At 36.0% G+C, this 25,007-nt stretch overlaps 2 protein-coding genes and 1 pseudogene across 2 annotated transcripts; all 3 read right to left on the bottom strand.

Moving 5' to 3' along the window:
* Positions 1–6,310: 6,310 nt before the first annotated feature.
* LOC145587380 (pentatricopeptide repeat-containing protein At3g16610 pseudogene) lies at positions 6,311–8,862 on the bottom strand (annotated as a pseudogene).
* Positions 8,863–10,660: 1,798 nt separating this feature from the next.
* LOC145587379 (GDSL esterase/lipase At4g10955-like) lies at positions 10,661–14,291 on the bottom strand. Its single transcript, XM_081644115.1, has 2 exons — positions 13,782–14,291; positions 10,661–11,870 (listed from the first exon to the last, which is right to left on the bottom strand). The coding sequence occupies exons 1-2, from the start codon at positions 13,946–13,948 to the stop codon at positions 10,871–10,873; spliced, it is 1,167 nt and encodes a 388-aa protein (XP_081500241.1). The 5' UTR covers positions 13,949–14,291; the 3' UTR covers positions 10,661–10,870.
* Positions 14,292–16,873: 2,582 nt separating this feature from the next.
* On the bottom strand, positions 16,874–22,863 carry LOC145587378 (conserved oligomeric Golgi complex subunit 5-like). Its single transcript, XM_081644113.1, has 3 exons — positions 21,595–22,863; positions 18,799–19,272; positions 16,874–18,275 (listed from the first exon to the last, which is right to left on the bottom strand). The coding sequence occupies exons 1-3, from the start codon at positions 22,717–22,719 to the stop codon at positions 17,337–17,339; spliced, it is 2,538 nt and encodes an 845-aa protein (XP_081500239.1). The 5' UTR covers positions 22,720–22,863; the 3' UTR covers positions 16,874–17,336.
* Positions 22,864–25,007: the final 2,144 nt, after the last annotated feature.

The raw sequence follows: 25,007 nt of genomic DNA, 5'->3' as shown, positions 1-25,007 counted from the left end.
TTAAACACAATTCATGCACCGAAAGCTTGCCAAATTGAGTCCATAGACCTGCAAAACGTGGACAAACAGAAACCAAGTGGGGGAAAGCCGAGACAAAACATTTTCATTCAAAATTGGGTTAGAAAGAGGGGAAATGATCACGAAATCGGGTTTAAATTGACACAATAAGTGGTCAAATAAACCACTTATCATTTACATGCCTTAAAACTTGATTTTTAACAACGCAATAGTAAGAGCCCGTTCCTTAGAACGGAAGGGAAGACGAGTTCCAGACGTTCGATTCTCTTAACCTAAACCCCGAACCTTGTGCCTTATTTATTTTTATGGAGTTAACAGTTGATTTTTTTTATTTAAATTGACTGTTTTAAAATCTGTCCTTATTCGGATAAAAATAAGGTGGCGACTCTAATTCTTTAATTATAAGTCTTATCAGACACTTAAGTGGAACCTTTTATAGACTAATCTTTGTCCACTAAAAACCAGGTACCACATTTATGGTTCGAATACTAATTTGGGTCTAAAATGGTTTTATGGCCCAATGATCTAGTGGAGGGCCTATTAAATATTATTCCTAAAATTATTAAGATTGATTATAGTCTTCTAGAATAGTCTAGAAGGTTATTTTGAGTTCTAATGGCATTAGGTTGATAATTAATATTTTAGAAAAATATTGAATTTGGTTTGAAATAAAACAAGTGTTTTATTATGATAAATCTGATTTAAAATTGATAAAACGGAGTTTTAATCACTTAATTACATTAAGAAAAGGATTCCATACAAAAGCGCGTTTATCTTTTTGATTGTCTCATAACGACAAGCCTGTCGCCAAACGACAGGGCTTGTCGCCATGCGTGATTCCTGTCGCATGGCGACAGGCTCTGTCGTTCGCAACAGGCAGCAGTTTTATTCCGATCCAAATTCTGATTTGTTTCAATCAATTCCGGACTATTTTCTTATAAATAGGGGTCGAATCTCCCCGTTTTTAATCATCAACAATTATTCACAATCATCTAATTCTCTCTTCTCTCTTCTCTCTAAAAGCTAGAAGCTTATTCTCTCTCTATTCTTTTTCTAAACCATCCCTCTTACAAAATTCCACATTCACAAGTTCTAGACACACCTAGCCAAGTTCGAAGTTGTCTTCGCCCTAGACGTGAAAGGTTGATAATTTTTTAGGGTTTGGTCCCAAATCTCTATTTCAATTATTTAGTTTAATTGTTTTATTTAATATTTTCCTTGAAGTTACTGACACGTGTATTTTGTTATTAGAAAGAGAAGTGAGGCATCCAAGTAAGTAATTACTTTATTACTATATAAAAATCATGCTTTAATTATTTAGATTCCTAGTATCATGTTAGGGTATTTTTATGATTCCTAGTATCATGTTTAATTAGGGTAATAACTAAGATTTCTAATATCATGTATGTTTCTATGATGCTTCCTATTCTTTCCTTCTATCATGTTAGTATCATGTTAGGGTTAAAGCTTTGATTCTTTAATGCTTAGTGACATGCTAGGATTTGTTATTAATCTTGTTAGTATCATGCCTAGGATCTTGCTAATATTATCATGCTTTATTAATATGATGATGACGATGATGATGATTGTTGTTATGATTATGTTGTTTGATATATATTTTTATTTCTTGATCACGCCTTTTATGCATGTTTAAAGGGAATTTGTACTTGTAATCGCGCTTAATAAGATAATTAATAATCTTGTTTAGGCTAATATGATTATAATTCAAGTGATCGCCAATAATAGTTTTGTTTGTGCATTAATATTCAACCAACATAGATTAAACAGATTTAGGATTAATATATTGATTGTATGTTAGTCAGAAAGCGCACATGAATATGAGAAGAATAAAGTAGAGGCCTATTTTTAGGGCAGGTTCAATCTCTTTTAGGTTGGATTTGTACCTTCATCCCCGAATATCCAGTCATGGTTCCAGACCACTATGGAGTTAGCGATCTCATGGATCGTGAAGGGGTGTAACCTTCACCCTGTGAACGGTTTACAAGTTCCTAAAACTTATTGGCGACTCTTTTACTCTAGCTTCCTTCCCTTTGGACGCCACCATGCTTAAGTGTATGATCACAGTGGGGCTCAAGTGTGGGATGCTTGAAATATTCCCTACACATGCATTGGGATGTCGTGCGCAACTCATTGAGATACGCGCGACACCTGCTGCGACAGAACGCTCAAAACCCTAAACGTATCCATTCCCTATAAGTAGAGGCTTAATACGAGGCTTCAAGAGACAGAAATTAACCTAAAACTCTGGCAGAAACTTTGTGAACTTGTGTGCTACCAAACCCTCTTGTCCTAAACACTCACCCCTTTAATACTTGTTACTACGGTGGAGGTTCCCGAATAAGAAGGAGTGCATAAGTGTTCTAAACGAAGATCTAGCAAAGAGAAGTGGTATACTCCTGAGCACTTAGATCAATCACCTTTATTTTCTTGTTTAAATAACTTTTAATTAATTAATTAGTGTTGTTTAATCACTTAAAACGAACTTTTAATTCATTCCACATAGTATCTTGCGTTAAATAAGAATAATTAATTGTTGATTGATCACTTAAGCCAAGGCGAATATTGTTTATTTTTATTCTTTTCACGAATTTGATTAAATAAGAATAATGACTTTTGCAATGTAATTCCTACGTGATTGACGCAATAAAATCAACTAACTTAGTTTTTAGGTATCACGTTGCATATATTGTTTGGTGATGAAATTATGAAAAAGGAAGAGATAGTAGTGGTCGTACGAGGGCTAGGATGGCGATTCCCCCCTAAAGGGAACGTTATCTTAGTACCCTCGCTCCCGAACTCATTTCTGGTTCATGTTGTAATATCCCGTATTTTTATACGTATTTTATTTAAAAATAAGTATTTTGTGGGGTATTTAAATAATTTGAAATGAATTATTTATGACATTTTAATTATTTATTTTAAACAAGTTTGGATATATTTTATAAAAGAAAAGTTTTATTTAAATTAATTATTTTATTAAGTTGGAATTTAATTTAGGAAAGTTTTATTTTAATAAAGTTTGTTTAGGAAAGGGATTACGAATGAGTAAAAGGGAAAGTTTAGGTATGAAGGGTTTCTAGAGAAAGGGATATAAATATTCAACACTTGGGCAAATTAAATTTTGCCTAGAGTGGAGAAAACCCAAGATAAATTTTCTCTCTCTTCTCCTTTATTTTTCTCCTTTTCTCTTTCTTTTCTTTTCCCCTTCCCCATGTTTTCGAATCACCACCGCCGGCCACCACCACCACCGGTGGGCCACCGACCACCAGCAGCACCAGCCGGCAATGGCGGCGACCACCAGCGGGCTGGCAGCAGCCGACAGTAGCGCCGGCCTTCTGTCCGACCTTCTCCCCTTCAGAAAAAAAATCAATCTTTGTTTTTAATTTTTGTTTAAACCTTAGATCTAATTATAAATTAAGGGTTTTGTGTTAATTTTATGATGATAGATATTATGTATGATGCAATTTAATTTTCAGATTTTAATTCTAATTAAAAAGCCCCAATTTTGAAACCCTAGATTCATAAATAATTGATTATTGAAGGACTATGATTAAGGGTGGTTTAAACCTTTAATTTAAGTGTTTTAAAGCATAATTACAGCAAGTTTTTATTAATATATATTGCTGGAATTTTTGGTAGTATATTAAAAATCAAGTTTCTTTAAGGAATTTTAATTACCCATTAATTGGGATTAAAGTATGAGGTATTAAATAAAATTTCAGCTTATTTAATTAAATTATGAGTGGTTTAATAAGAGTATATATTGCTAGAAATTTATGAAGAGTGGATTTTAATGCTCTATTATTATTTTAATTTGTAGGAGAATTTGAAGTGAGTGATTTCTATTAGTCGTGGCGATATTAAGATCGTATTCAAGGTACGTTAGCGTACTTAGCATATTTTTGATGATATAGTGGCATGCTAGATGTGATTAATTAATTCTTAATAGTATCATGCTAGATTATGATTGGAAATTGTGAATTGGTTGTTGTTGGTGATTGAATTATGAAGCATAATTTATTTGTGATGGGTTAATGATTGGAAAATAATAGTTTGGCATGTTGAATATGAACCATACTTTTATTTATGGCATGATAGAAAACATGTTTAATTAAACTATTTGTTTAATTTGGTTTGAAATATTAAAAGGGAATTTTATTATGGTTCATATAATTTTTATTGATGCTATAAGCATGGAAAAGGAGCTACGTAAGTGTCTATGTACACGAGGAATAAATTGTATGTTGGTGCCTTAGTAAACTTAAGGTGTTTTTAACACCGAGGGATAGGTTTTTAGCGCATTAAGCGTTTAAGGTGTCTTTGACACCGAGGTAGATTTAAATTAAAAAGGGTTCAACATTAAATATTATGTGGTCACTAATTATTCAAGAATTAACTTGGAGTGTTTAATTGTTTGAATAATTATAATGTTTGATGTTATTATGATTTAAGAGTCATCACCAAGTTTAATAATATGTAAAGAACGTAAAGTGAAAGAGATTACGCACCAAAACTCTTGGAACGTATATACCTTGAGTATGAACATATGAGGGGAGTTATGCGACTTTATATTTGACCATAACTTCTACTGGGAGTACAGGACGCTGTATTTTCCTTTTTATTATGCGCAGGAATTACGCCACTTACGAGTGGTTCTTTTATACTGACACGGTTAGCTCCCGTGTTAGTACCCCTTTATTGGGGCAGGTTAGGGGGAAACCCGTTCGATGCGTAATCAAAACTAAATAAATTATTTAGTTACTTAGTTGAGAAGTTTTGTTGTATGTTGTGTGCTTGAAAACAGGTGCAACAAGGTAAGTTGTGTGTTGAAAGGTAAAAGCATGTTAGTGTGTTTAATTACATTTATGTACACAGCTTTGTTGATTGTGTGTTTGTGTGTTTGTTGGCCTTGTCTTTACCTTAGCCCTATGATGACCCATTTTTAATGAGAGTAGTGGAAACAAGTAGAGAGAAGCTTTTCAGGTGATGAAGCATATTCATGATGGGCATGATTGAAGAGCGAATCATGCTAGTTTCCATAAGATTATAATGTGTTATTGCTTTTATTATATTATAATATTATTGTTATGAGACTAACGTAAAGGTTTTGAGATTTGGTTGGTTTTGTTAAGGGCCTACAATGGTTCCAAGTTGTAGGTTTGACATTATTTTACTTTGGTTTGACTTAAATTTTGGTTGGTTGACTTTTTATGTTGAGTCGTTTTAAATATTTTAAAAGAGAGTCTTCCACTGTGGGTCTTTGACAGTTGTCTTAGCTGTTTTCACGGTGGCGGTAATATCTTAGATTTTCCCATTTAAAGTTTTAAACAGAGCAAAACAGGTATTTTTAAAAAAAGGAATTTCTAGGGTGTTACAAAGTGGTATTTGGGAGCTTTGATTGAGATTTTATTACCACTAAAGCCAAAAACGTGTTTTAAAGTGTTTAAATTTAAAACTTGGCTAAATACTTATTTATTTCTGAATTTTTTCAAGAGAGTTATTTTATTTAATTTTATTTTGAGAAGATCAAATATTTTATTTGATTAAATTAAAACCCGAATTTTTTATTTATTTTGAAAAGGTCCGAAATTTTATTTTTGGAAGTATCCAAATTTTTTTTTAGGGGGAGGGCCGAAATTTTCTTGGTCCTTTTTCCTATTATTTTCGAAAATTTTAATTAATAAGAGTCAAAAATATTTTTTTAGTTTGTTCATTTTGCAGGAAAGCATGGGTAGGAAAGAAATTGGGCATATAAGTTAGAAATAATAGGGTGTACATTGTTCATTTTTTAATTGTCTGATCTATTGCTAATTTGCTAGGATCACGCTTCATTCATTTTTAACTCGCCAACTGATGCAATAAATAATAGGGTGTACATTGTTCATCTACACTACATTTCAATTCACCTAACTGCAGACAGCAGAGTAGTCCAACCTCCATATTGTTCTTATACTCTTATAGCTATACTTCCATCCTTTCACCCTCCTCGAGCATTTTCTCAAATAGTTCTTAAGCTTGTTCCTTCTTCATTCCATCATAAACACCACTATATAAACCTTTAGTTTCTGTGGTAAATCTTTAGTTTCCATAAGCAAAGCCACGTGAACATCCTTGTACAAAACATCCTACAATACAACAGCCAAGGGACTTTTAGAAGACATGGTTTTATTTCGATGTACTGAACCATTCATTACCAACGTCTATATATGAAGTATGAACTCTTCAGCTAAGATATACCCCTGATTTTGCCCATTAGGAGAACAAAGAACAGATATCTCTAGTCAGAAGGAGGTGCAGTATGCATTATCTTTTCAAAAAGGCTACCAATAATCTCCACAACTACATACACCATCTCTAAAATGGTGAAATCGACTGGTATCCCTAATTGTTATCTCCCTCTTAGTGACAAGAGTGATATGCTTAATGGCCTCATGACAATCACCACAAACCCGCAAGTTCTTGGTAACAAAAATAGGTTGGCTTGGGCTCAAACTAATTGTAGCGTATGCAATAGCTAACTTTTCACTATGATAAAGAAGAATATGCTCCTTTTCTTCCTCCTCAACATCCTGGAATACAACACTTGGGACAGCCTGATATCCCAACTTTTTAATCTCTGTGAGCAATTCCTCTAATTTTCTGTAAATTTGTTCTGATTGAGGATGTGAATTGTCCCCACCGATGAATGCGTGAATTTTTCCATTTATCTCTACCCAGCTACATCCTGGTCTTTTCTTGAAGCCCTGATTGCTCTGCGCGATTCTTACAGAAGCCGCCTCTTCCCATCTCCCTGCACAGCTATATATATTAGACAAAAGCACAAAATTGCCAGAACTTTCAGAACCCAAACCATGGATCCTCTTTGCTGCTTCTTCAGCCAACTCAACATCCTTGTGGATTTTACATGCAGCAATCAAGGCGCTCCAGACATGAACATTGGGCGTGCATGGCATTTTGTCAATGAAATTTTTAGCCTCTTCCAGAAGACCTGCTCGACCCAAGAGATCAACCATGCATATACAATGATCAACCTTAGGGACAATCTGAAATTCTCGGACCATAGCATCGAACCAGTATTTACCTTCTGTAACAAGGCCTGCATGAGTACAAGCAATCAAAAGACTGATGAATGTTATATCATCTGGCATCAGACCTTCAGTTCTTAGTTCCCTGAACAGAGCAATTGTATCTGAGCCAAGGCCATGAATACCATAGCCGGCAATCATAGAATTCCATGAAATAATATCACGTTTATGCATCCTATTAAATACTTCCCTAGCAGTTCTGACCTTTCCACACTTTGCATACATATCAATTAGTGCATTACAGATTGGAGTATCAGACACAAAACCACGGACTACAGAATATCCATGAGCACATGCTCCATATTTTAAAGCAGACAAATGCGAACAAGCTGGTAGCAAGGCAAGCATAGTAGCCTCATCTGGATCAATTCCTGAAAACTGCATGTTCCGGAAGAACTTCAATCCTTGCAGACTGCTGCCATTTTGCACATACCCAGAAATCATTGCACCATAAGAGACTCTATCTATTGGATTCATTTCTTGAAAAAACTTGACAGCATCATCTAATATACCACACTTTGCATACATAGAAAGAGTTGTATTGCTAACCATCAAATCAGAAAGATACCCTGATTTCAAAATGTATCCATGGATCCTTCTCCCATTAACAAGATCAATCAGCTTCGTGCAAGCTCGAACAGCACAACAAAGAGTTACCAGTGATGGACTTCCTGCCTCCTTGAGCAACATATTATCGAACAGTTTCAAAGCTTCTCTCATCTGATCAGATACAACATATCCACCAATCATTGCACTCCAAGTGACTTCATTCCTTAAACTCAACAAGTCAAAGGTTGTCCTCGCATATGAAATGCACCCGCATTTTCCATACATATCAACAAGCCCTGTGCCCACCATAACCGCATTGCAAAAACCCCGCCTCACTGAATAACCATGGATCTCCTTCCCATGGCTCAAGGCACAAGCTTGAGCAACTGCAGGTAACATAGTCACAACAGTCGACAAGTTGGGGCTAATTCCTACTTCCTGCATATCAACAACCAATCTCATCATATCATCATAAAACCCATGAACAGAAAAACCAGCAATCATGGCATTCCAAGCCACAATATCCCTACACGACATACCATAAAACACATTCTCCGCTCGAGCCAGCTCTCCACACTTGGCATACAAATCAACCAAAGCAGTGGAAACATACACATCCGAGTCAAACCCAAGTCGGAGCACATGGCTATGAATCTCTTCACCACGCTCTATAGCATTCAAACCCGAACACGCCTTAAGAACAAAAGGGAAGGTATAATTGTTAGGAACAATCCCAGAAACAATCATTAGAGAGTACAAATCAATGGAAGCATCAAAGGGTCCAGTCCAAGCATAAGCCCGGATCATCAAATTCCACAAAACAACAGTTGGTTCAGGAATTTCATCAAACACATGGCGTGCAATACTTAACCGGCCACAAATAAGATAAAACCGAGTGAGCTTTTCGATTACAACGGAACTTCCATTGACATGGTAGTTGTAATTCTTTAGAAAATGTTGATGAATGATCTTGCCATGTTTAAGTGATTTGGTTTGAATGCAGTGTTCAAGTAATTCTGGGTATTTGTCAACTGTTATGGCGTGTAGTAAGCGAGTGGTAGTGGTGAAAATAGGGCGGCCAACACGGTCGAGCCGTGCGAGACATTGCATTATCTCGCCGTGTTTCTCTTGCAATTGTGTGCAACGATGTCTGAGTGTCTACTTTCTTTGTTGCTCACTTCATTTTGCCCGCCAATTAATGATATGAAAGAAGGAGAATTTTTTATTTTTATTATTTTTAACCTCTTTTAACTTTTAAGATGAGAGGTTATAATATTTATGGGAGGTAAAATGTTTCAAAATTACAACTAATATGTAAAGGAGGAAGTATGTTAATAATAATTTCAAATACTAATACGTAGTACATTACTTCACATAAGTAACTAATATGACATACATTAATTACTAACTTATACACACGAGCTCTCAAAAAGGAAAAAAAAAAAATCAATACAAAAATATAAGACCGTTTGAATAGTATTACTGTTATAAATTTATTTGCACTTTAAAAAGATTATGATTGAAAGCTAATATGACCGTTGGAGACCTTGGATTACCGTTGAAAGCAATTTTTCACGCAGACAACAACCCATTCAATACTTTTTAAGTTTTTATTTTTAATTTTTTTTTTCATTTTATTTATTTATTTTTATTTTTTACTTTAAAACCCCTATGTGTCAACAATTTTGGCACACAAGTGATTGTCTTTTTTGCTCTTCACCAAGAGGAATAGGTGTTTTCCTTTGGCTAAAAAGGATACTTTAAGCTAATCCAACAACAATGAGGTTGTAGAAATTTACATAAAAGGAGAGCTAAAAGGACAACAATCCTCATTCATTGATGTACAATCTTCACAATGTGTGACGCTATCGCATGCATCCCCACCTTTTCATTTTCCATTTTTTTAATGATAAGAAAATCCTAGTTTGTCAAATTGTTGGGCACATAAGCTGATGTTTTGCATCCTTCCCAACAAAAGAAAAATAGCAATTCCTTTTACTGAGAGTATCCTTTAGCAATTCACACATCAATAAGGAAGTTAAAAGGAAGGAAAATGGCAACTAAAAGGAGTAAAATCCTCGTGAATGCTGATACTCTAAGATCATATCATTTTTATGGTTGGCTTTATGTTCATAATGCCCTTCAATCCTTTATGTCATTTTACAATTATATATGCATAAATTGGAATGAAAAGTACAAACTTATATTTATTGTCATGTTTCATTGTATTGTATAAGGGTTGCACCGTTGCACCTATATTTAAGGATTGTATTGTATAAGGGTTGCACCGTTGCACCTATATTTAAGGATTGTACTGCCCATTGGTGAGACATGCATAATGGCATGAAAAATATCTTATTGAATGAAATATTTATACCAAGAAACCAGTAGGTTTTTTATGATTCTTTTGAGTTAATACTAAAGTAGATTTATGTAAATCATTGATGAAATGTTGAGATTATCCAATTCAAATTTCCATTGTGTGTGGCCGGCCACACTGTGTGGCCACTTAAAGTAACCCCTATAATATTGATTAAGTAACCCCTATAATACCAATCGTGTAACCCCTATAACATTGACCGAGTAACTCTATAACAATGACGAAGTAACCCCTTTAACACTGACTAAGTAACCCCCATTACACTAGCGAAGTAACCCCTATAATGTGTGGCCAGCCACATATAAGACTTTGTATTTTATTTTTATCTTTATTTATTTATTTATTTTTAACTTGAAATCTATTAGTTATCTATCTAAAATATTAATATAATACGAGGATTATTTGTCAACTTAAAGTATCAATACAATAGCTAACAATTCATTTAATAATATGTGTGCATATCCTAAAAAGCATGAATATTGGATTAATATGAACCAATTATATATTTAAGGATAAGTTGATGAAACTATAGAGGTTAGATCAAGGATTGCCTCAAAAAAAAAATTAGATCAAGGATAGTTCAATATTAAGAAGCTATGCTAACTAGTAATCAGAAGATATTGCTACTTATTTGAAGGGGATTTACATTAACTCTTTGCAAGACCAATAGGCCCAAAGTTTCTGAAGATTACTTAGGAAAAATGATTAGAATTCTCAATTGTAAAACATATGATCACAATTACGAGGACAATGAGATGAAAAAGAAATACTTTGCATCAGTTGTCGCATCATTTTGGGTTCCCTCATTCCCTGGATGCTATCTTTGCTTCCCTGGTACTGCCTGCTGCGATGCTGGGAGTTGATACAAAGACTTGAGTTGCCGACTAATTAGCTTGCTGTTGTTTATAACGGTTTGGAGTTCCAGATCATCAGCCCACCACTGCTCCAATCTATGAGCATCGAGAAACTTCTGATTACCCTTGGACAATACAAAGAGCTTTGCAGCCACACTGGCAGCATTGTTGTTCACAGGAGCCACATTTTCCTTACTGCCACTGTTGTTTCCGGCTTCAATACTTCCGGTTGGATCAGCATAATAGCAGCATACATAATCACTGTTATTTACATACAAATGCGGTACCCATTTTCTCAACACTTCATTTGCCACCTTGTTCTGATCATCTGATGATATGCTCTGGATTTCAGCTCCTGAAGGAAGCATTGCCCTGATTCTCTTCCAACCAAAAACCGCTTTCTCTCCAAGATTCTTAAGGCTCATGGCTAGGGAAACCGAAGGTGGGTTGAATAAATGAGCCTCCACATATATTCCTTCTTTGGCTAATGCCTTTCCAATTTGAAGGGCAAACCCAGCACCTAATGAATGACCGACAACAGAGACATTGCCACTTCCATACTTGTCTGCAATCGATTTGAGTGCATCAAAAGCTACTTTGAATCTTACTGAACCCTTTAAACTTTCCCAAGCAAGGAAACGAAGGTCATCAGTTAAATCCCTTCGAATTGTTACACTCTTGAGGATTGTTCCTCTTAGAGCTAAAACGGCCTTCGGGGCCCCACTTGGCCGCATGAAAATGAAGTCAGCCAAAGCTGCAGAGCGGTCCCATTCAAGTACTGCTCCGAATATGGATCCATCTCTTTCGTCGATTAAGGTCTGAGTTAGTTTGTACTTGAAAGGTAACCACCACTTTGGAGCCAAAGCATTATCAGGTGTTCTGTTTTCTTGCCTGTCAAGCTCTAGCAGATAAGCAGCTTGTATGAAACACGCCATGACTGTTCTTTTATAATTGCCATCTTTCCTGCATATATCCACACAGCAATGAGTTAATAGAGAACTATACTTTTCTCATGACAAAAAGTTGCCCGCACATACAGCCTATTGCTCAAGCGCAACTAACTGCAAGGTAATTTATATATCATTCATTGTTAAAAGATGAAACAGGAAGCATTACATGTCCAGGCTAGTTATATAATGTACATGCACTGGAACATGTATCTTTCCCCTGCACTCTGGGAAAGTAAGCTCAATAAATCAAACTTTATTGGTGCCAGTATTCTTGCAGCTATTGCTAGTCCAGGAGAAATGATATCAAAACTAAAGAGTCATCTACAAAATAATCCAAATTTATCCACTCAAATTTTCAAATTAAGTAGTCTAGTCTCCAACAAGTATGATGATGCAAAGGACAACAAATCTCAATCCATAAACTGTATATGAAGTGTGTACAGGATACTTCAAAAGGTTACATGCATATTTTTACTTGAGAATTGACGAGTATATTTTTACTTTAGAATTGACGAGTTCAATTCAACTTAGGAGCTATTTACTGCCACTGACCCATGGTGTGCAATAAAGATTCTTCTGCCATGAAGAAATATCAAAATAGTAGAGCATGAAGTAACTGTATAGTATATGAATCATATCAAAGAAGAATTGAAGCTTTCATTAAGATATCACTTAATTGTTTCACAAACTAAAAACACAGAAAAAAAAAAAAGGGGACTTGAATTAATCTTTGATAACAAGCTCCAAATGATGTTACTCCATGAAAATTCAAACACTTTCAATAACAAGGTTTCTTCTAGCCCACACGCATTTGTTTTTGGACACCTTCCCAAAAAGCATCACATTAATTGGAGTGTGCTCTCACTTATAGGGGGCTCTTCACTTTCTTATTCTTTCATGTGGGAATTGGATTACCCCAACACTGAATTTCCATAAATGAGGTATATATTTCATAAATTCTGGTCATCAAAAGCCTTCTGCGACCCTTTTTTAGGAAGACCAAATATAGTACTTCATGTAGTATGACTCCATGAGTAACTAAAAGAGATGTTCTAATTCAATATTATCCAGAAAAACAATTCAATTAGAAACTGGACAGTATTAAGCGAGGAGTAAACAATTAAACATATTGCATTGCTATAAACCCTTCATACTAGTGAAAAATCGCGTGTTTGGTAAGAAAAGGTAGTAATTCAATTATACATGTAATACTACCATCAACAAAACGTGTTGTAACGAGCTAAAACATGGAAGATACAACTTCCTACAATAGCCAACAGGTTTCATGCCATTAGTATTACTCGAAAAGCTCGTTCTAGTTCGAACAGTTTTACAATAAAAAGCCTAAGTCAAAATGACAAAATGCATCCCGGAAAAAGTGATATTTACATCCAAATTCCCAATAGATCACTAATAAAAGACAGATCACTAGATCAGTGACCAAATGCTGATGATTTAGAAACATGAATCCAACATTAACAATACTAAGCGATGTACACAATAGATAAGCAACCATCTGAAACATGGAATCATAAAAGGAAACTACTAGATCATGATTTTTTTTTTTTTTACATGTATATCCAATTCCAAAATCAACAGCCAAAAAAGGTAACAATATCCCATTAATCCATTATTAGCAACTTCTAAGATCAGCCCATCAAAATAATTAAATTGAAATATACCATCACATTTAGAAATTCAAAACCCAAAAAGAGTATAAATAATTAGATAACTAAAAAAAATCAGGTGACATAATTTCATAACAAAACCCCATCAAAACCCCCAAAAAAACTGATAACTACGTAAAGACGTGTCCAGATCAAATCCCGTCTACATCACTTGCCGTTTGCGACTCTACACTACACACCAAATAAAACAATTCAAATAAAACAAGTAATGTAGAGAAAGAGGAAATCAAACAAACCAGCTAGAATTGATGATATCTCTCCAATTAGGAGAAGAAAGATTCCTCGGCCCAGAAACATGAAATGCATAAGGATGACTTTCAACACCACCACTTTCCACCATTTGCATAGTGTTTGCAACCATTTCTTCTTCTACTTGACGATTTCCTTCAATTTCAACTGCCATTTTTTGATTTAATAAAACCCCTTTACAATAAAGTTTTGATCTTGAAGAATATGCTACAATTATAATTATGGACCGTCCCTTTTTATTATTTTTTTCCAAATTGAATAATGTTACATCATCTGCAGAAAATCTAGAAAATGAAGAAGATAAGAAAAAACCCCAGAATTGGATTCCTTATTCCCACAACCAAACATAAATGAGAGAAGAATTTGAGGAGAGAGAAAGAGAAAATGGAAGAAGAATTGATTCTGGAATTTGTGATTTGATTATTTGAATTGACGAAGTAAGTAGAGTAGGAGTGTGAATGATGTTTGTAATTAGTCGTTGGATTAAAAAGGGAAGAAAATAAATGTAATCTAATGGGATTTTTAATTTGGTGTTATAGATTTTCTTTCCTTTTTGCCCAACGGTCATATTTCGTTCGTGTTGTCCCCTGTTCTCGTGCTCCTCACGTTGCTACTAAGGTTTAAACCACTTATCTAGGCATGAGATTTTATTTTAGGTAGATTGGGTAAAATTGACTTGACTATTTCATCGTTTTTTTTTCTTTTAGGGAAATTTCATGAGTTTATTTAGTGAAACCGTTAGTGTACGTAAAATATGGTTTTGCTAATTTTTACATCACAATCTTTTAGAATTTTAGGACTCAATTTATACAATGTTAAAAATATTACAAATTCTTAAATGGACTTGGTTCACACTAATTTATTGTGAACCATTAACATTAGAGACAATATGATTGTTTTATTATGTTGAAATAAAAGTTAGTGCGACATTATAATAGCTATAAAAGGTTAATTTTTTTAATGAAATTTTTAATATAATGGTCAATATGAATAATAAAGATCACTATGTTAAAATTAGGTCACTATTCAACATAATGTCGAACTCTAAGTTCATAATAACATTAAAGGTCACTTAAATTTTTAAAAAAGGCTACTATGTTTAAAAATAAGGTTACTATGTTAAAAACAAGGGTCACTATATTGAATATAATGTCAGTTACGTGTGAATAAACCTTAGGTCCACAATAATATTATTGTGAACCAGGTCCATGCAAGATTTTCTGTAAAAATATATCTCTAATAACTAACTATTCTACCAATTGGTTATTGGTATAGTGGTGATTGAGACTGCACTTTATAAGGAGGATCTGAAAGGTAAACCGGGTGAAACATTAAAAAAAAACTATTCTTATTCATTTTCAATAGGTTACCCATAATTAATTTCGATGATCATTCATTCTTTATAACAATATATTCAAAATTTATTACTACTAAAACAAAAGTAGTACTCCGTACTTTGTATTTGTAAGAGATTGAACTATTAAGTATATATGATAAGGATTAAGCAACCTAAAATATCCCTCATTACTAATAATTCTAGTTTGTATTCTATTCTTTCAACTGATACATTAGGAATACCCCTCGTGAAGAGGGCCTTGTAATTATTTTTTTTTATCTTACCACTTAATAATAATAAAAATAAATTAAGCAACCTAAAAATCAATGACAAATAAATAAAATTAAATGGAGAAATAAATAAAAATAGTATACGGGTATGAGCATGCCGCGTCAAAAATGAATTTCTTGAATTGGTTGCTGGCAATTGCTATGAAATGGAAAGTCAAAAAAGTCAAGAGGTGCTTACTGCTTAGTTTCCTACACGCTTTAGACAATAACCTTGGCTCTGGAGTTAGATAGTTTGTAAATTTGACTAGCTGAGACTTCTAGTGCAAATAAAGTCTTCATTTCAAACAGATACAGGTTTTTGTAAGAGAAATATTTGCCACTTCTTACATGATACGGAGTACTAAGATATCAAAATTCCTTAATTATGCTCTTTTTTCACTAAGTTCCTATACTACAAGTAGTAAATGTTTGCCCAAAATCCATTACCACTTGAAAACAAAACGTTAAGCTTTAACCAAAATGTCATTATCTAACTTTAACCAAAATGTCATTATCTAATACAAGTTCCTTTCAAGTTCTTATGCCTATTGTTTTCTCTAACTTTTAGAATGAGTAGAGGGTTTGATTATTCAAAAATTTCAATCATTTGGCTAATTAACGTTCATTTCCTTTATCAAATGTTAAAGGGTTCACGCATTTGAAGATTTATTCACTTTTATAAAAACTATCTGATATAAGGTTATTAATATAATGTCCTAAAAATATAATATCCTAAAAAAATCTAATTACTACTTCGTACTCCCTCCATTCCTTTTTGTTTGTCCCATGTTTCTTTTTCGGTCTTCCTTAAAGATTGCTTTATTTCTTTATTTGGCAAGTCTTCTACTTGCACTTCCATTTGGCATTTGCTCTTTCCCTATGTATCCTGATCAACCCCACTTGCAACCCCATATGCACAATTTTACCTTACTTCTTACAAAAATAAATCGTGCTCTATGGGTAATGAAAAAAGGAACAGAGGGAATACGGTCATACGGAGTATGAAGTAAGCTTGGCCTTTGGCGCGTGATACTCAAGAGTAAAGCATTGCTTTTAACTTTTAAGTAGAGTGTAATAGTGCTTTAGATTGGAGTAATGTATTGCTTTCTAAAAAGCGTGGTTTCTTTCTTGTTGGAAGGAATTTATACATTGGCACTTCGGTTTTTAGCTTGGAAATTGTAGTCCATAATCTACGTGCACTACAAAAACAAGTTAACTAACTTCATTTTACATAAAATAACAAAACGTTTTAACATGAGAAGGAACTTTTTTATAAGTCATTGCTTAAACAAACATCAAAGTGTCCTTCAAAGAGTTCAAACCAAGCATGCAAAGAGTTTATAACATGCAATTGAAAATCCCTCATTGAGGTATTTGTTCTTTGATGTTGTTTGTTGACTGGTTAATTTCGAAGGATAGTGTTCTTTTCGAAGGAAAGAATCTTAATTTGACATACATATGTTAATATGGTAATTTCACATTACGGTTTTATATATGAATCTTGCTAACGAATGCCCATCAATTAAAAGAGCTAGGAAGACGTAGTGACTTTATTACAAAGAGCTAGGAAACGATGTGACAGACCCTAATACAAAAATCACTATATCAGTAGTATACAAATATCACTCCCTATAAAAACACATGGGAAAAAAAAATGAATGGACAGGTATCAGTTCTCAGAGTATATAAACAGCTTGGCCTTTGAGTTCAAAACAATGAGCCTACAACATAATCAGCACTTCAAAAAAATGTAAGCTTTGGTCGTTGTTGAGTGAAGTAGCATGATGTTTCCAACCCCAAAGTTGAGAACAACCAGTTGTGCCCTTCATCTAATCGTCTTAACACGCAATATTCCTAAACTAAGCAATTGAACCAGCAGAAGGGCACTTTTGTAAGTAAAACATGTGGTCTGCTGCTGTTGCCTGTTCCCCACATAATCAAGTCTCCGATTGTGAAGAATTTTCTGATATAGATGACCCTATTCGAAGCATTATGGGATAAACAGGGTCAAACTCCTTGTCTCCTCTAGACCTCACTAATGTAGCATAGTCGTCAAGAGTTGCTTTGATTCCCCTCCATATTTGATCTTCACCCTGGGAGTCCAACCACAAGGAATACTGAAGAGGCGTTAGTTTATTCCTCTGCATTGGTGACAGCAACTCATCGGGCCCTCGAGAATAAAGGTGGTGAAGTATAGTACTAGGGCGCAGATCCTGAAGCAGTGGTGATGCCTCAAGTTGAGATGTATCCAAGAAGATGACAGGACGGAATGCTCGTAGGGCCCTGTATGGAGCACCAAGCTGCTCCACTGGGAACAAATTCTGCCCCACTGCTAATTCCAACTCAGCCATATCCCGAGCCATCCGCAATTTTCCAGACTCGGAAAGGGGTCTTACAAGGGAAGCATGCCTAATGAAGAACATGAGAACCCGTGAAGCCATTCCACGTGCGAGCTTAGTGGATATAGATTCAGTTCCAGTCGCCGCCGCAGTTTTAGAGGAAGGCAACAACCTGGATAGGAACTCTCTGCGGAAGTGGAGGATGCATTTTTGCAACTCCTCCATGTATGGTGAAGCATTGTTATCCATAGCAGCATCCATGCCTACAACGCCAAAGTTGTGGTCATGGATTTGCAAGATGCATGACTGAAGACGGTCTAGCATAGCTTGGAATAAGGATTCTACTGAATCACAGGCAACCCCATATACAGCACCTAGTGAGGGAGACAATACTTCAGAGGCTTCACGGGGTAGTTTTGACAACGAAGCTGATATGCGAGTGTGGATTTCTTGAAGATGCTGACACAACATGAAGTTCTTCAATTGAGCTGGAGTTGCAGGACCTGTTATCTGCCTAGCTTCAGGCCCAGTAGATATCTGCAATTCAACATGGGCAGAAAAATGAAAGGAGAAAAAAAAAATCCAAGCATGTGATGGAAAACCAAAGAAGTGGAAAACCGCCAGAGAAGCATCAACACTAACAGGAAGACCTAGTCATACTTTATTCACTGAGATGGTTGGTGTCTATTTAAGTTGTCCTTCTCCATATCAAGGGCTGGATTCTCAAGCTGGGACTCTTTATAGGAAAACAAAATAAAAATTGGATTCTAGTTTCAACAACTAGGACCACTACCATTGCATACAAACAAAAACAGATTTTGAAATGACAAACTAAAAAACCATATTGCAGAAATCACAAAACATTTTACTAGTTAGAAGAAAATATCAACTGAGATATGGTTACAGCAACTACTAGGAACAGGCAAGAAAAGAAAAGCTAACCAGCACACATAAAAGAAAAGAATTCACAAGCTTATGGCTTTCATCAAAGAATTCATGGAAGCAGCATTTTCAATAACGGATATATTTGGTTTTTCGGGGACAAATAACCTAAATATACCTGATATTCAGCTCTTTCAGCCAAGAGAATCAGAACTTTGCCGATTTCACGCAGAACCAAAAGAGTCAAATGTCCATCAAACTGAACAGCTTGGATCTCTTCCTGGATCCGTGATATGATTTTGGATATGTGTTCCTTAGAGGGAACACTTCCCCGGTTGGAAACTGGCAAAACACTATTGACAAGGTCTGAGAGACGACTCAAACAAAGGGTCAAGAATGCTGTCCGGAAAATTTCGATTGCCCCACGCATCTGCTCTTTGTTATCTGAACTAATAGCTGGTAGAACTCCTTTGACATCAGTTTCACGTGATACTCGTTCTAACAGATTCTCAATCATGGAATAAAGTTTTGGGTAGCCCAATGTAAATATTTCCTTTACAAAACTTGAAGCGGTGAATGCAGATTTCATCTGATTTGTAAATGATTTTACAAATGCTTCCCAAACTCGATCTGTTAACATTGGATCACCTTCCTGCAAAAGCAACAGGTAAACTAAGAAAAAAGGAAAAGTCATACGAAATCCAGCTTGACCAGCTAGCTTGAAATGCCAATACTAGGGTAAGATAACAAAAGAAAGTACCTAGATCCAGAACATCTGCCACTCCACGATTCTTTAATACAAGAAGAAAGAAACATCATAATTTTATTTATGGTAGAGAAGTAGTTTGTTCCACATGATGTTTGTCTACTCTATCCACAACATAAGGGCAAGAAAGATTAATGTATCAGATACAGGGCTGATTCCAAACGTTTCGGATTTTGACAAAATCAACTACCAGCGCAATAGCTATCACTTTTGATCTTTCCCCGACACTCAACCTCATACAGTCATCATATACCTACTTTCCATATCTAGATCTCTAACACATAGCCACCCAAAATCAATAATCAACATGCAGCTTGTGTAGCAGTAAGAGAAGATCCATCATCTTCCTTGTGCAATTTTCAATTGGTAGATGATTAAAAAAAAAAAAAAAAAAAAAATCATTAAAAAAGGCCTACAATTTCAAGTAATAGACTAGCCTAAGGGGAAGGGGCACTTGTGGAAATGCAAATTATACATTTTAGTTAATGGATGGCTTCGAAAAGATAATTATTTTATCTTGCCCAGGGGCTAAAGCATAACCATTTTCTTCACATATATTATAGCTTAACAGCCTCCAAAGCGTTGTCATTGTCATTGTCTAGTAAACAGACTAGGCTGAAGGAAGCAATGACACAATGAGAAAAAGATAATGTCAAAACATCTTATGCAAGACACCATCCATATTTTACTCAATGATGTGCATAGACCTTCAAGATCTTCCTCAAGAGTATATTAGCAAGTGAATTGTTCAAGCATTCAAACTGAATTTTTCATAGTTATGATTCTGTTTGCATTTGAAAAAAGCAGCTGAGTCAGACTGTCAGAATGAGACTGAGTAAGCTTGGAATTGGAATTGGAATTGAAGAGAAGATAATTAAAGAAGCTAAAGATAATTTGCAGTAACAAGATAGCCCCTTAGAGTGTTTAGTACGGAAAGCACAAGAGTCCACTACAGGATAGGTGAGCCATGGACCCATGGTAGGGCCATACGTCCATGCAGGAGTGGGGATGGGAAATTTGATGCATTGTTGAGTTTTTTGCAGACTATTGCTTGCAAGCTACTAAGTCTTCTAGTTTTGCATAAATTAGGATTCTACTCCCACCTTCCCCAATCAAAGCTCTCATTCCTCACAAAATGTTTGATCCCATATAAAGTTCTCAATTTCTCATGTTGAGCTGGGTCTACAGAATTAACTATACCACTAACTTCTTAGTTAATCACTTTTATTCAACAAATCCACACTTTCTTTCACCACAAACATTAAACAACACCCATTAATTTATTTTTAATCACTTTAATCAACAAAACCCCTCCATAATATCTCCTAAAAACTAGTGCCTGAGATAAATAAAAAGCTTATTTGGGACAGAGGGAGTGTAAATTTTTCCAAAGTAAAAGTTGTTAGATTAGGTTATAATTATATGTTTACTAATATCATTTGTAATCCAGATCTGAGACAGAGTCTAAGAGACGGGTAGGACTATGCACATTATAAGGAGGCAGCACTCTTGCTAGTCTGGTTCAAATTCTCGAGAAAAAGGGTTGTAATTCACAAGTATTGGGAATATTGGGATGGTTATCAAATTTAATTTATTAATTATCACTGGCTCTATATATTTTGCACCTTTTATTTGCTCATAAATATTTAGTGCTTCCACTAGAACTTACAGAAAAATGTTTAATGAATACAATAAAAAACCAATGTCACCCTTCTCATTTGGCATTAGCCAAAAACTAAGCAAACATGTAATGTCTGTTTATACTCCCAAGAGAACTAGGAGGAGCTGTGAATCCTGTGATTGATCTAAGCAGAATGAAAAAGGAAGCTACTAATCAACCACGATTAAATCAAAACTTCTACCCTTATGAGCTTAAGTACCACGTTCTTTATCATCCATTTACTACTTCTACAAGTGAGGATCAACTAATCAAGTTACGAGTTAAATAATACTAAGTATAAAACTTCACAGAAGATCCAATCAGAGTTCATCTTCTCTTCTAAGCATACTAGTTGCAAGTATTCCCACAAAATGCAAATCAAACAATCTTGAATCACCAACTTGCTTCTATATTTTCAATTGCAAGAACATTATTCAATCAAACAATGCAAATTCACATAAGAACAGATAAACAGTAAACATTCTGCAGCAGTAAACTACAACTAACCAAATCCATTCACAATACAAATACAGGAGCAGCAAACACACCTGAATGACCTCATCCAGCAACAAAACATGAGTAAAAGGATCCCTCTTCTTAGACAACACCCTCTGCAATAGCCAAACGGCTCCGATAATCGAATGCAGCTGATCCATACACCCACTCATCCGCTGCCAAAGAGCGTCTTTCGCTCTCGCCCCGCCCCCAATCTGCGGCGTACCACTCCTCTGAATCCCCCCGGGACCACCAAACCCACCACCAGCACCAGAAGCAGCAGAAATTGCCTTCATATCCAATGCATTAGCAATACTCTTAACCCCCAAATTCTTATACTTAGCAACCAATCCATCAACAGTCCCTCTCAATTCCCCAAGATTGTAAAACACCTGCAAACCACTTCCAACCTCAGCTTGATTCAACCCCTCTAATCCTCCCTCCAACATCTTCATCCCTTCGGCCCGAAGTTTCGACCCGGCTTCAGAAACCCACCTCAATTCCTCATCAACCACATCAATGCCACCCAAATCATTATCATTCGCTAACCCTAGAATCTCACAATGCAATTGAGCACCCTTCAAAAGGTCCAGCGATTCCGAAGAACCCTCCATTAGATCTCGAAGCTTCTTAATCAATCTCAACACCTTGATAGTAAACTGCAAATGCTGTGAAGCAGTATGAAGATTAGACAACTGGGTAGTCTTAGATTTGATCTGGGTATGTGGGTCAGAGATCTCAGATCGAACGCGACGAACAGACGATTGGAGAGAGAAAACGGAGGATCGAACAAGGGAAAGAGCGGAATCAGCGTCTCGAAGGGAAGATAGCTGAGAGAAGAGATGATCATGGTGGGAAAGTACTTCGGAGCGAAGCTGTTTTTCGAGGAGACGAATGCCGTCTTGGAGGCGCTCGGCGGTGGAAGCGGCGGAGCCGGAGGAGAGAGCTTGGGAGGAGAAGGAGGTGGAGGAGAAGTCAGGGGAGAGGAAGAGAGAGAAAATGGGGTCGGAGGAGAAGGAGTTGAGGGGGTTGGTTGTGGTTGTGATGGTGGAATCGAGGGAAGAAGAAGATGGGTTGTTGTTGTTGTTGTCTTTGAAGGTGGAGAGGCGTTGAAGAGGGGAGGAAGAAGGAGGAGGAGAGAGAGAGGATCTATGGAGTGAAGCAGAGGAAGCCGCCATTGTTGAAGAGAAGAAGAATTGGAGGTTGCAGAGTTAGTGGTGTTAATGGAGATTCATGGTGAAATTGTGGAGAAGAAATGTAACAATCGTGATGTATTGAAATGATCACCAATTGCCGGTTGATCGACAAAAGTCAAGACTTGAGGCTATGTTGTATGAAGTGACTGAGTCACTGAGTGAGTGAGTTCCATTTTATCTTGGATCGTTTATCTAAGGGTAAACTTGTAATATTACAAGCTAGATTACTTACTCCCTCCGTTTTTTATGGGAAAATTTGTTCAAAAGGACCAAGGAAAGTGACTCTTTTGTTCAGAAGGACCAATTAAGACAAAAGTTGTTTAAAAGGACCACAAAAGAGACTTTGGGTTGTTCAGTGGGACCAAGTCACGTTTTCAGGCGAGTCAACGCCGGACTCCGGCGTTGACCATCACGTGCTAGTCACGTGGGTCATTAAGTTGGGCCTTTTTTTTCTTTTTCTATTTTTCCCATTATTCCTAACTAATTCCCCCCAAAATCAGATTTCACCCAAATTTTTTAGATCTTCTTCTTTCTCTCTCCTCGAAGTGACGAACCCTAGAATCAAAGCAAGTCTGCAATTGCGGCTCTTTTTGGTGACAAATTATTCGAGATTGCAATTGAGGAGACGAGGAACAAGGTTAGTACTGTGAATTTGGTTGCAATTTGTCGAATTTAGGGGATTTTGCTTGATGTTGTTCGTTTTTGTACTTCCAAATTGAAATTGCAGGAACATGAATATGGGAAAATTGAAGAGGACTAAGTGCAATTGTGGGATTCCAGTGGCGCAAAGGACATCGTGGACCCATGACAACCCAGGTAGACGATTTAGAAGTTGTAAATTTTACAACTTTGAAACTGGGCAGAGGGGTTGTGATTTTTTTGAATGGGTTGATGAAGACATGGTGGAGTGGCAAAAAGATGTCACTAATGTGCTGGTGAGTCAGAAACAAAGGTTAACTTCGGACATGAATTTGCTCAAGGTTAGAGTAGCTTGCATGGAACAAGAGAAACAGAGGCTAAGTGAAGAGAATGAGAGGATGAAGAGGTTGGGTGTGAATCAAGCTAAAATGAACTGTGGTCAACAAGCTGACATTAACAATCATCAACTTCTAATTTTACTTGTATTTTGTGGAATTTTATCAGTAGTTGTTAGTTTCATTGTAGTTAAACTTAGCATTTGAATAAATAGGTTGGTGAGATATGTTGTACTGCCAATTTGATTTAATGAATCAGTGTTTGACTTCCTTTATCTTTTGGTTCCTTGTTTGTTTTTTAATGTAATGCTTAAATCTGGTAAATCAAAACAAATTCAGAAAAATAACCAAAGAAAAAACAGGGGATATCACATGAAACATGAGCTAATCATTGCAATCAATTCAAAACAGCCAAGGTGAAGGTTTTAGTACAAAAATATGCTGAAATTGCAAAGTTGTTCAAAAAATAATGAGAAGCTCATAATTTTGTTCTTCAAGTACATCACTAATTTCCTGATACACAACTGTTTTGGGAAGGTTGTGATGCTTGGATGGAATTAATTGAGGTCGTCTTCCTTTTTTTGTTCCTTGAGGGGGCAGCTTGCCTTGAAGAGGTGGGTGCTGGTAGAGTTGAAGTAGGAGCAGCTTGCCTTGAAGAGGATTTTACAAGCTGAGATGAAGTTGGAGCAGTTTGTGTGGCAGCTGCAGCAGAGGTGGTTGCTCCTTTGTCATTTTTGCGTGGTCTGCCTCCTTTGTTGACAGGTCCCTTCTTCTTTAGTGGCCTGAAACACCTTTTTGCATTGTGTCCTACACCACCACACCTAGAACAGTTATTCTGCTTGTAGGGTCTTTTGACATACTTATCTTTACCCTCCCCTGGTTCTTTCTTCCTTTTTTTCTTTGGTGGTCTTCCAAGCATTATTCTATAAGGTGGTGGTAATGGTTCTGGCAGTGCAGACCTCTCCCATTGCTTTTGTCCAGGCATGGCATGGAAAGCAGGACCATATGTTGCAGCATATGTTGTAACAAGATAAGCTGGATGCACATACTCCTCATAGTTGTGTCTTTTCTTGGCAATGCAAGCCAAAGCATGCCAGCATGGGATTCCCATCAAGGTCCACCTATAACAGCCACAACTCTTGGATTCAAGGTTTACCACATAGGTATCACCCTCGTCATCAACTTCAAACTCATGGACATCTGCCTGTGTAACCCTCAGATTATAAATCTGTTTTTGACCCCTCTCTATCATCTTCACAACACTTGGCATGATCACTCCCTCAAAATCTTTTAATC

This window comes from Chenopodium album, chromosome 17, assembly GCF_948465745.1.
Source record: "Chenopodium album chromosome 17, dcCheAlbu1.1, whole genome shotgun sequence".
Lineage (NCBI taxonomy): Eukaryota > Viridiplantae > Streptophyta > Magnoliopsida > Caryophyllales > Amaranthaceae > Chenopodium > Chenopodium album.
Note: the sequence above shows the minus strand (reverse complement) of the source record. Positions and strands in the feature narration are given on the sequence as shown.